This window comes from Lygodium microphyllum, chromosome 14 (genome assembly GCF_053477565.2).
Source record: "Lygodium microphyllum isolate KBCC chromosome 14, Lygodium_microphyllum_v1.1.10, whole genome shotgun sequence".
NCBI lineage: Eukaryota > Viridiplantae > Streptophyta > Polypodiopsida > Schizaeales > Lygodiaceae > Lygodium > Lygodium microphyllum.
In genome coordinates this window covers 107324982-107338379 of record NC_141148.1, presented here as the reverse complement: position 1 = coordinate 107338379, position 13398 = coordinate 107324982, and the positions used below count along the sequence as shown (strand labels likewise).

General features: G+C 41.3%; 1 protein-coding gene across 1 annotated transcript in view; it reads left to right on the top strand.

Annotated features, from left to right (window-relative positions):
• The window catches only part of ELM1 (fission ELM1-like protein (DUF1022)), a 58143-nt gene extending 49662 nt beyond the window's left edge, over positions 1-8481 (top strand). The window contains exons 7-10 of the mRNA XM_087693202.1: positions 7206-7269; positions 7362-7455; positions 7547-7655; positions 7737-8481. Coding sequence (XP_087549328.1) covers positions 7206-7269; positions 7362-7455; positions 7547-7655; positions 7737-7838 — 369 coding nt within the window. The 3' untranslated portion in view covers positions 7839-8481. The remainder of the gene's footprint in view (positions 1-7205; positions 7270-7361; positions 7456-7546; positions 7656-7736) is intronic.
• Positions 8482-13398: the final 4917 nt, after the last annotated feature.

The window sequence follows — 13398 nt, the reverse complement described above, 5'->3', positions numbered from 1 at the left end:
GAAGACAAGCTGTATGAGTACCCACCACTATCGTGTGCCATACACAGGCACAAGTGTCTTGTTTTAGACTTGCTTCTTAGTTTGTATAATGCTCATGCTGTCACGAGGACATGAAAATTTGATGCTTTGCTTATGTTTGATTGACATTTGATTAAAGGATTAATCAAATGTCCAAGGTGAATTTTCGGTGTTAGTTTGCCCCTAGGACCATTAATTGGCCATTAAGTGTCAGTGGTGACACTAGGGACTAGGCATTAATTAATGGATTAATGCTTGTCCAAGGGTCAATTAATGCATGGACCACTTTGGGTTGCAAATGGCCTAGCCAATTAATTTTTGGATGGACAAGGTTAATTTTCTGGGCATGGATTAAGGGTTGAATTAATTTTCAGAATTAATTAATTTTGAAAATTAATTAAATGGTTGAAAATTACTGAAAATGGATTAAGAAAACTGCCACTTGGCAAAACTTTCCCATGCAAGTGGGGGAAAGGCTAAATAGGGCTGAAGGGAGAGGGAAATCTCGTTTTTTCATTTTGGAGCTGTTGGAAAGAGGTGTTGGACTGTTGCCGCCAGCTTTTGGGGCCATTTCCCAGCCATTGGAGACCATTTTGGTGATGGAGATTGCATATTCCTGACCTTGGGAAGCTGAAGATCACAGTCTCTGATGCTCCTATTGTTGTTGGTGCATCTGTTTGGGGCTGGTACAGCAGGGTAGCAGCAGATTTTGATCAGTTCGCGACAAATCTAAAAAATCTCTCTCTCTACAGCATTCTCTCGTCTCCTTCAACCTATGCTCAGCCATTCTCAGCAATTCTTAGCCATTCGGAGGAGATCTCAGCTATTTTTGGTGGGCTGATCTATAATTTCTACAGTAAACCCTAATTTACAGTAGAAATTAGGGTTTAGCAGCCACCTTGGAATCTGTGCCAGAGATTGAAGGCTCAAGGGACTGAAATCAGTAGCTGATAATTGAAGATTATCAAGGGATTTCAGGAGCCAGCCCATCTCGAATTGATTTGGGGCAGCATTTGGCCAGCCAAGGGTTAAATTGGAGAAGAAGTCTTGGATGAATCAAGGGGCAAAAGACCCAAAAGGCTTGCTGGTCATTTATGACAGCAAGAGCAATTGGTTAGCAGGAGGAGATTGAAGAATCTCAAGTTGTACTCCTTCCAATTGAATGACAGCTAAAGAAATACTGCAAGGGGCGCCAATTTTTGTTGGGTATCTCACACGCCTTACTTACGCCTACGCTCATATGGGAGTGTGCGGGTGATCACTAGGACACTGGGGCACTTTTTACTCTCGGTAGGAGAGGTTTTTTCCCCCAGATTATGTGTACTATTTTGTATGTGCTTGTGGTGCACACTTACGGGCACTTACTGTGTTCGGGTGTGAACAGCCCCTTATAACCCTAAGGTATAAGGGTTATCATTTGTACTTTCAGCTTACACTCTATTCAGTACTATTGCATTGGGTGTCGTGCTCAACTCTGTCTCTCACTCTCACACTGTCTACTGCACTTCAGCTGCACCTCGATCCTCTCCCATCTGACATTTGGTATCAGAGCTCAGCTCAGAGCAGTCTTCAGTCTGCAGTCTGCAGCCCACTCCAGTTCAGCCAGCCCCCGCCAGTTCTGCCCCAGCCGCCTGTACCTGTGCGTGTCCTGCACAGCGTGCTATCTGTCCTGCACAGCGCGCCCTGCCCAGCGCGCCACCTGTACCTGCGTGCTGCCACCTCTGCCCAGCGTGTCCTCTGCCCTGTGTCTGCCCAGCGTGCCCCTTCGCCTGTCAGTCTGCCTGCGCAGCCTCCCTGCGCTGAGCTAGACTGTGCCGTCAGCTCCAACTGCCAGCGCGCCACCTGTTTCCACCACCCAGTCCTGGGTACCGCCTCCTCTGCCCAGCGCGCGTCCAGTCCTGCCTGCGCGTGTCACTGGACCTGCACGCCTGTACCTGTGCGTCAGTCCGACTGTACCCAGCAGTCATTATCTCGGGAATCGTGCCCGTCGTCAACACGCAGAGGTAACATTCTGCACTTTTCTTTTACACAGGAGTTCGTGCAACAGGTTCAGGTTCAGCATTGGGAAACGTGCTGAACAGCAGGTTCAGTTTTCAGCATTGGGAAACGTGTTGTGTCTGTCTGTGACACATTGAATGCACATTTTGGGGCTTTTGTAACAGACATTTGTGACAGAAATTTTGGGCAGAAAATTTTGGGGCTTTTGATGTTTTAGTGCTGCTGAGCACTAATTGCACCTTGGAAAGCGTGCATCAGTGACAGTTTTTGTGACAGAGTACCCTTTGCACATTAATTGCAGACTTGTGTTTGCTGCAATTTCTGGAAATTTGCAGATTTCCAGCCCGTACTGCATTGACATTGCTCAATTGCCTTTTGGGAAATAATGGCAAATCAGGGAGGAGATGTATTCACCTATGTGTCCAAGGAAGACCGATTGGATGGGAACAATTATTCCCTTTGGTCTTTCATGATGAAGAATGTATTAGTGGCAAAAAATTTGTGGGATTATGTCAGTGGAGAGGAAGCACGACCGGGAGTTGTGGCTCCCGCTACTCCTCCTCCAGGAGGACGTGCAAGAGGGCAACCTCAGCCCCCTCCACCTCAGCCCGCTCTGCCACTTCCCCCAAGAACTGCAGCTCAGAAAACTTGGGATACACGGGATGCACAGGCTATGTCGCTGATTGCATTGGCAGTTCAGCGTTCTATCATTCCTCATATTCGTTCAGCAGCTTCTTCACAAGAAGCTTGGTTGATATTGGAGCAGATGTTTGCAGGAAAGAATGAGACTCGCATCTCTTTCTTGAAGAAAGAGCTAGAGACTCTAAAGATGAATGAGGGTGATTCTATGCAGGATCATCTCAACAAAATTCAGGACTTGCGGAAGCAACTCATGAATGTGGATGAGTACTACTCAGATGCGCAGCTGATTTCTATGACATTGAATTCACTGCCTCTCTCTTACTTGGCTTTTCATACTGCCTTGAACCTCACTATGAGGATTTCGAAAGAGCCCATCACTTTCATTCAGCTTGTCAGTTTGCTTCTAGAGGAGGAACAAACTAGACGGAACAGTGGTGTGGATGGTATAGCCTCTGAGCAGGCTTTTATGTCAAGGCAGAAGGGTAAAAACAGTCAAGGGAAAAATGCTTCGCAGAGTTCTGGTAGTAGTAACACTTCACAGACAAGTCAGAAACAGGGGGGCACGCAAGCCAAGAAAGGAAAATGCCATTACTGCAAGAAGCCTGGCCACTACATCACTGAGTGCAGGAAGCGCATCGCCAAAGAGAAGAAGAAGGAGTCAGGGATGTCTGTTTCTGCAGCTCCTTCCACTGCTAGTGAGTCCGCGTCCTTTGTTGCAGACAGGGACTATTGTTTTTACACTTGCAGTTATGATGTCTCTTGGGCTGATAGAGCATTTAGCTCTACAGAAGATGCTGACACTTGGTTCTTTGACAGTGGTGCTTCACGGCATATCACATCTCGTAGAGATTTGTTTGCTTCTCTTGGTGCACCTCCCGTTGGGAAGTCTGTTCAGTGTGCTAATAATGCATCATACCCTGTTCGTGGTATTGGGGAGATTCAGCTTACAGCCATTGATGGCTCTATTCTCCGCCTACAGGATGCTTTGTATGTGCCTGGCATTAAGAAGAATCTGCTTTCCATTTCTTCTATGGCACGTTGTGGTTTGCAGGTCACCTTTGATGATGACCGTTGCATGGTCCGTGACAAGGAACACATGACATTGGTCTTGACAGGTTCTCTGTGTCATGGGTTATATGAGTTGGATGCTCTTTCGGTAGATCAATCTGCATATTTGACATCCACTCTTACTCCTGCTATGTTAGAGGCAGAGTTATGGCATGCTCGTTTGGGGCATGTAAACTATGGCAGCTTGATGCTATTACAGCGTACTCAGATGTTGGATGGATTACCTCTCTTGGAGAGACCTCCTGAGCATTTATGCGAGGGTTGCATTTTGGGGAAAATGCATCGTTTCTCTTTTCCCCGTGATGTTGCTTTTAGAGCAACAGCCAGATTGCAGCTTGTGCATTCGGATGTTTGTGGGCCCATGCAGACACAGTCATTGGGTGGTTGTTACTATTTTGTAACATTTATTGATGACTTTACACGTTTGTGCTGGGTCTACTGCTTGAAAAAGAAGTCTGAAGTGTATGATGCATTTTTGGCTTTCAGTGCACTTGTGGAAACTCAGTCTGGTTGCAAGATTAAGACTCTCCGTTCGGACCGAGGGGGGGAATACATGTCCTCTATGCTGAATTCTTATTTGCAGCAGAAGGGCATTATCCATCAGTACACTACTGCATATACTCCACAGCAAAATGGGGTAGCAGAGAGGAAAAATCGGTCACTCATGGAGATGGCCAGATGTATGCTGAAGGCAAAGAGTTTGCCTCATAGTTTTTGGATGGAAGCCGTCATGTGCGCTTGCCACATTTTGAACAGATGCCCTACCAAGGCCTTGAAAACCGTCACACCTTTTGAGGCTTGGCACAGCCGCAAACCTTTTGTTGGCCACTTCCGTACTTTTGGGTGTCTTGCATATGCCCATATTCCACAGGTACTTCGAAAGAAGTTGGACAACAAGGCTGTAAAATGCATCTTTATGGGATATAGCAGCGAAAGCAAAGGCTACAGACTCTATGATCCCGTGACCAAGAAGGTTTTTGTCAGCAGGGATGTTGTATTTGATGAAAAATCAGAATTATCCTTGGCTGGTTTTGATACATATCAGGCTGCCCGTGATGTCTTTGAAGGGCTGCTGCCCATCACATTTGGTGATTCAGCTGGTACTTCAGCAAATGAACCTAATGTTCAGCCAGCTGCTCCTATGGAACATGCAGTAAATCAGCACATTGCTGAAACTGAAATTCAGCAGGAACTTGTACACAGTCAGGAAGCAAGACAGGTGCCTAGATGGTACACGCAGACTATGAGAGATAGTCATTTGGAAACACCCTTGGCTGGTCGTACTCGAAGGCAAACTCGACTGCATGATTCAGCACATTCCATGGAGTTTGTTATGGCAGCATGTACTCATGATAATGAGGAGCCTGAATGTTTTGAGGATGCACGACATAGTGTGCATTGGATGGCAGCCATGCAAGCTGAATTGGATTCTATTCATAAGAATCATACTTGGGATTTGGTGTCTTTGCCAGTTGGCAAGCGTGCCATTGGTACGAAATGGGTCTACAAATTGAAAAGGAATGCAGATGGATCCATAGATAAGTACAAGGCACGGCTGGTAGCTAAAGGCTACGCACAGAAAAAGGGCATTGACTATGAGGAGACCTTTGCTCCTACCTCCCGTATGACGACCATTCGGTCTATGATTGCCTTGGCTGCACATTTTGGTTGGAAAGTGCATCAGCTGGATATAAAGACTGCATTCTTACATGGGGAACTTCAGGAAGAAGTGTATGTACAGCAGCCCATTGGTTTTGCAGTTGAAGGCTCAGAAAATTTAGTATGCAAGCTGAAAAAAGCTCTATATGGTTTGAAACAAGCTCCACGAGCTTGGTACGCAAAGATAGATGCTTTCTTGCTTAGTCAGGGGTTTGTAAACAGCCCATCTGAGTCTACCCTTTATGTACATAAAGAGGGGGGATCCATGCTGATTTTGTGTCTATATGTAGACGACCTTTTGCTCACTGGAACACGTGCTGATCAGATTTCAGCATTCAAAAATAATTTACAGCAAACTTTTGACATGTCTGACTTGGGTATTTTGCACTATTACTTGGGCATCCAGTTTGTACATGATGCTAGAGGCATTGGATTATGTCAGTCAAGGTACATTGGGCAACTTCTTGAGAAGTTTGGCTTACAGGATTGCAAGCCAGTTTGTACACCCATGGAACCTGGGCTCAAACTGTCATTACATGATGACAGTGATTTGTTTGATATCCATACTTATGCTCCAGCAGTGGGATGTCTCATCTATCTATGCCACACTCGGCCAGACATACAGTTTGCCGTTTCAGTTTTGAGCAGGTACATGCATCAGCCTCGTATGTCGCATTGGCAAGCTGTGAAGCGTGTGTTTCGTTACTTGCAGGGTACTAGAGCTCTTGGATTGCTTTATGCCAAGGGGGGACCACTGCAGTTACATGCTTACAGTGACTCTGATTGGGCTGGTGATTTTGATACTCGTCACTCCACTAGTGGCAATTGTTTCTTTCTTGGCTCGTCATGCATTTCTTGGCTTAGCAAGAAACAATCCACTGTTGCCACGTCGTCATGTGAAGCTGAGTACAAGGCAGCCTTCACTACTGCAGTTGAGTGCGTATGGCTTAGACGCTTACTTGCTGATTTGGATGTATCTGTTACGGAGCCTACTCCTTTATATACTGACAGTCAGAGTGCCATTGCAGTGGCACGGAACCCTGTGTTTCATGCTCGCACGAAACACATAGAGATTCACTACCACTTTGTCAGAGAGAGGCTACATGCAGGTGATATCAGCCTTGTCTACTGTCCTACCACCAGCAATGTGGCAGACATCTTCACCAAAGCTCTTCCACGAGACAAATTTGAAGCATTTCGCGATGCTTTGAATTTGACGCCCTTTGGTGGCGGATGATCCTTGTACACTTGATCACTCTTCACTCCAAGGGGGTTTGTTGGGTATCTCACACGCCTTACTTACGCCTACGCTCATATGGGAGTGTGCGGGTGATCACTAGGACACTGGGGCACTTTTTACTCTCGGTAGGAGAGGTTTTTTCCCCCAGATTATGTGTACTATTTTGTATGTGCTTGTGGTGCACACTTACGGGCACTTACTGTGTTCGGGTGTGAACAGCCCCTTATAACCCTAAGGTATAAGGGTTATCATTTGTACTTTCAGCTTACACTCTATTCAGTACTATTGCATTGGGTGTCGTGCTCAACTCTGTCTCTCACTCTCACACTGTCTACTGCACTTCAGCTGCACCTCGATCCTCTCCCATCTGACAATTTTGAGGCCAACAGAGTGTCTACTGTCCAAGAATGTTATGGTAAAGTGTGTATTTCATTTTATGTGCATTTATTTATTGCTGTAATTATCTCTTAAATTAGGTTATCACCACCCATTCCAAGAAGGAAGGCTGGTTTCACATGCATGTGTGGTGTGTGTAGCACCTATTTCTGTGGAAATGTAATGGTGTTCTCTTATGTATCAGATTGCTGATCTTGTCCAAAAAGAAATGAGTTCATACCCAAAGGTTTATATCTATGATGGTCAAGGTGATCCTTCTCAAGATTTATTTTTCTGTTTCAGATTAGCTTTTAATTGCTGGCACTAAAGCCCATTGGTGGTGATATGTGCAAACCTGCAGGTGCTAATCCACATCTTGGCCATCTGGCCTGGGCTGATGCCTTCGTTATTACAGCTGACTCTATTAGCATGCTTAGCGAGGCTTGTAGCACTGGGTGAGTTGAAGATGAAAATAAAGTCTGCAGTATCTTGTCCTTGTTTGTATATGCATACAGGGACTCATGTTTGTTTCTTGGTTGTGAGCAGCAAGCCTGTCTATGTCATAGGAGGAGAGAAGTGCAGATGGAAATTTTCTGCTTTCTACAAGAACCTTCGACTTCGTGGTGTTGTAAGATCATTTACAGGAGCAGAAGATGTAGGCCACTTCTTTTTGAAAGCATACAGCTCATTTATGGATGTTCAAATGCTGAAAGCTAACATAATATTCACATGGCAGATATCTGAAGCATGGAGTTACCCTCCATTGAATGACAATGTTGAAGCTGCAGCTCGAGTACGACAAAGTATTGCTGAAAAGGGTTGGAGCATTGGTAATTAACTTTGCAACAATCAAAGGCAACCACCGTAGAAGCTCATTCTGAAATTGTGAGCTGCTTAGCTGCTTGGGTGTGAAAGCAATGAACTACATTTGCACACCTATTTGCCATCCTGTTGTGCAGAGATGATCAATTATGTATTGTTGTTCATAAGGATGAAGGTTTTCCAGCTTAGCTTCATCAACATAACTTTTGAGGTGCAAACTATCTTCTGAACCATTTTTGGAGAACAGGTCTGTCAAAGATACTATAAATGAGCAGATAGTACCTACTATTATACATCACACAGAACAGAAGCAGATGCAGGAATACTGGAGGTGACCTTTGCCATGGTCATTTACTCTGATCAATAGTGTGGAGATTTTTTCTTTATTTTCCTTTCAATGCAATATTGAAGGCTGCAAGAAAATAAAGCATGATCAGGTTCTCATAAGGAAATAGAATACTTCAAGCCACCAGATTGGGGCATATTTTTCAACAAATTCTTCAGCTAACATTATCTGTGTATTTCCTACACATATAAAGGCTCTTAAAACTCCACAAAAGGAACTGTAAATTATGTTTTTACCAAATCAGGTTTTTTGGCGAGTTGTAGCAATGCGGATGGTTTTTGCATAGAATAATGTACAACAAATCTTTATGTCTGATCAATTCTGTGGATGTTGGGGCTGACGTTTAAACAATTCTTCAGCTAAGATCGTATCTGTATTTGTCATAGATCTAAAGACTGCAATTCTGAAATCAGTAAGGAACTGTAAGTACCAAATTCAAGTTTCTTGGGAAGTTGTTGCAATGTTCCTCAAAATAATGTAATCTGAATTGTTGGGACCAAATTTTTCAAGAGAACAGCAGGAGCTGGTGCCATGTCCACAGTATGAGCAGTGGAGCTATGGTGGTAACATTGCTATCTTGTAAAGTTGGATGGTGGATGTTGCCACCGCATGGGCCTTTCCTCTTGAAAATAATGGGCATGGTTAGTGACGCTGGAATTTTTTTTCAGGACCTCGTATCTGCTGATATGACTTTTCTTGACTGCACCTACTAATTCACAATAGTAGGTTCTTTTACAGCCTTTGAAATTTGCTCATACTATCAAATTGGTACTTTGTGCTTGTGACCACTACCCAGTAGAGTTGATTTACTGACGAATGATTGAACGTTTGTATAAGCGGGGATTGTTCAGAATGTGCTTCTTGAATGGCACTGCATATCATTTTCTATGTAGTGAGGGTTGCTACACAATGATCAAGACGTGGTCTCTACAGATGTAAACTGTTTTATGTTTGATATTTGGTTACAATGTTTGCAGTAGTTTTGGGTCACGGATTTCAAAAAAATTATATGCTAGTTTTAAATACATTGAATATACAATGTTTGGGTCGGTCTTAGGAGGATACGGGTTGCAATTGTGCATGCTTATAACATGACCCTAGAAAATAGGAGGGAGACTTACCTTGTTATTTAAGCTAGACGAGGCATAAAATACTAGAAAATGGAACGTGTAAGCATGGCACTCTCAAATAGAGCTCCTTGACGTACAATGATTTGTCATTTTAGAGTGAGGTTTCTAGTATCCAAATAAAAAAAATCTATGGTGGATAGGTGCAAGACAAGTACTTGATGAGAGCCATGAGACTTGAAAATGGCTTTCCCATCACATAGACATCCTAAGCATTATAAAATCGTGAGATAGAGGAGCACCTTGAAGTAGGAGGCATTGGATCATTTGAACTACAAAAATGTCAAATTTATGCTTGCATTATATAGATGGAATGACCTCTTTGGGTTGGTTTGGCATGAGAAACCTTGGTGTAGCTCCATGAAGGGACAAAATGAAAAGCAAGATGATGACCCTAATCAACAAGGAGGAAAGCAAATGCAAAGAAAAAATTCCATTGGGAAGAGCCCATATTTGTACATGCATGTAGAGATAGAATTCTCAATAACCTCGTAACTTTATATTTATTCTTATCATATCAAGCATGTACTTTCAAACACTTGTGGCAAGAAATATGAAGAACTTATTTCAAGAATAGACAAACTTTTGAACACTTGCTAAGAATTATGAAGAACTTTTAGGAATAGACGACTTTAGAAGGATAACCAATAATCTAAAGAATTGGGTGATTTGTTAAGCACTATGTTGATGGGAAGAGCAAAAGCTAGAAGTTTTCTCACCAACTTCAATAATGTGCAATACAATGTAATTTGGAAATAATTGTGTAAATGTACTAGTATGGCTAGTGATATTGTGCTAGCAAGCAAACACATGAAAGTTGGATAGAACTTAATAACTTTATTGAGGCAAACTACAAATAATATGAGTTATTCTTCATATTTTAAGGACACAATAAAGAGTCTAGTACACACAACAGTAAAAGCTTGGGTTAAAACGACATCATATATTTTATGTGGTAAGTAGAGGTTTTTCATCTTAAGCTAACAATAGTTACATTTTCTCAAAGCCCTAAGAAGCCTTTTTTCTTTGTTACTCATGTTATTAAAGTGTGAAACATACTTTGTTGATAATTGTTACCATTGTTCATATGGAACACCCTAGGTATAGAGAAATCCCACTACAAAAAGTAAGAACATTGTAGTTTAGAACCAAAAAATATGGTGAGATGCTAGAAAAAGAAAAATCCATCTATAAGTTGTTCAGTACTTTCTACAAAAGACAACTTTGGTATATAAGTTCATAACATACTCCACAACAAATGAAAGAAAACATAGAAAACAATCCAAATGTTGTTGAATATGAAGTTTCTCATTAATATGATGAGAGTTTACACAAGCTAATTTGGTTTCAATCACATTACTTCACAATGAATTTGATCAAATAGCACTTTCTTTTTGCTTTCTCTTCTTTCTCTTTGCCTTCTAGCAAGTATGTGAGAAAAGCCCAAATATTTAGACAATTTTTGGCACATGTACTAGTAGGATGGGCTCATCTAAGTACTTGGCATCATAAATCTTTAAAATATCTAGATTAAGCCTTGCAACTAATGGACAAGTGCGGGATCCACCCCAATCTCAACCCTTCTGCAACCAAAACGACGCAGGAAGCCATCATTATCATAAATTAATACATGTATAATAAGTAAAATTCAAGAAAGTATATTACAATGGATTATTTAAATATTTAAGAAATTTACATATCTAAATATAATTGTGGAGCTTCTATTTTCATGATTCTCAGCTTGTACCATCCTCTCTTTCTCCCAAAGATTGATGGAGTCCATTGTCAATTCTTCTACAATAAAACTTTTATTTAGCTCCTTTCCCATCTACTAAATATCCAGTTTTCTTTGGATATTCGCAAACCCTCTTCAATAATAAGTTTTTCTAATTACCCTTTAGCTTTCTTCAAGCAAAACCAAGTGTACTAGTAAACAATCTATGGTATTGGTATCTAGAAAGGAAACCTTCTCCTCTTCATAAGACTTTGCAATAGTATCTATGCAAGAGTCCTCTCTATGTGAATTTATAAACATGATTTAGCAAAATGAATTTCTTCCCAAGCATGGGAAAGGAGAGAAGTTTTGTCAGAGTAAGTGGCTCAATAATATCTGAGATACCTTTCTTCTTCTCCTGTTTTGTAAGATTTGCCTCTTTAAAGTTTGCTATATCAAGTTCCCTCAACAAAGCTTCCTCCTCCTCCATGGGCAACACCTCCTCAATATCCATATTAGCTAGTTAACATATTCAATTATCTTACAATTGTCTTCAAATTGGTGAAATTTGGGTGGATTTGTTGGCTCTTCTTGGTAGGCCAAGAGGGATGTAAGTCCAAAATACAAGTCATTCAGTTCACACTTTTGTTGGTATAGAATGAACCATTTAACATTGCTAGAATCTTCATGAAATTGCTCTAGCTTTTTTTTTTACAACCCTCCTTTTGTTGTTAACCCTACATTGAAATGGATAGTGGGCAACATATTATTGGGCAAACCTCGTCTTGGAAGTATTTTGGAGGGTTGTCCAATCTTCAATGCCTACTATGCCTTAGGAGGGAATCCGACACTGTGAGACCCTACAACATAGCATGGGGAAATTTGACACTACGATCTATATCGTAGGTTTCGAAACAATTTCTTTATGTTTGGCATGTTTGAAGATTGTTTGCTACATAGTTAGTTGTGAATACATGTAAGATTAACTACTTTAATCAAAGGATTAGGTTTACTTGGGCAGTAGTTAGTATCTTCACTTTCTTCTTACACTCCCATTAAGGTGCATTGGCCTTTAACCAAGGGGTGGTTGGGGTAAAGGCCAATGGCCAATAGTCAAGCGTGCACCTTCGTATAAGTACACACTATACAATCATATATACATGAAGATAACAAAGGACAAGGGGACCATTCATTGTATCCACAAAAGCTATCTTCTATGCTTCCTCTCTCTCTCTCAACCCTTTTGCACTCCATATCTTTGACTCTGGATCCTACCATCGTCTCCCTCTCATTTCTCAAAATTCACATGGGCACAATGAAAGATGAATGTTAAATATCAAACTAGTTCCATTGGGGATGATGCTCATGATTAAGAAGACAAGTATTGCAATGATGCATGTGATATGGATGAGTGTACTAATGTAGATGATTATGCACATAACAACCAAGAAAAGTGTGGTCCCAAATGTGACACTTTGTAAAGTCAAGTTTATGTCAATGGATGTGTCAAACATATACAAGAAGACATTAATCATAATAAAGATTCTAATAACAAGAAAGATCATAAAAGATCCAACGATTAGTCATTCAAGCTCAACGAAAACTCATATAACCCATACTCTCGATATCATTAGAAACACATTATTTCTCATTCTTGATAATCCACATTAATTATAAATGTAAGTGTAGCATGATAAATTATAAGAAGGAAGATGTAGTATATAGTAGGATGTAGATGGTAGTAGAGATGTACAAGATATAACATCTTAATTATGCATGATGGACATATTGCAGATTGATGAGACTCACCTTCAAATAGTCATTATGAGGATTACCAATATGCCAATGAGAATAAGGATGAATATGTTCATATCATTACAGTTATTAAAGGAGGATAATCATGACATTTAATCTCTATACCTATTTTGATTATTTTAAGTTCACAATTGAATTGGGAGCCATATTGGCCATCATATGAGCCTATAGGATGGGGATGATGAGGAACATGGATTATATAACGATAGCATACCTTAATATGTTATGATGTTGAAAAAGGTAGAGCCGTTCCCAAAATTTCCAAAAAAGAGTCCATATTGGCATTGGCCTCTTCCTTTGGCAATTTTGGGAGCAAGTTTGTCTATTGCACCCTCAACTTTTGGTAAGGAAACTCCCTATTATCCTCATCATTCTCTTGCTAAAAAGATCCAAATCACATGTGTGGCAAGAATAAGAAACATGATGCCACAATTTTCATGATGTTTATAATGAGGTTTTCAATGGGGCTTGATGTGATCATGTGGAAAATAGGGATGTTGATGATGGAGTTGGTAATCTAAACTAAACAAGAAGGGTAGGGATTATGGTGTGCAACATGTGGTACAAGGTGTTG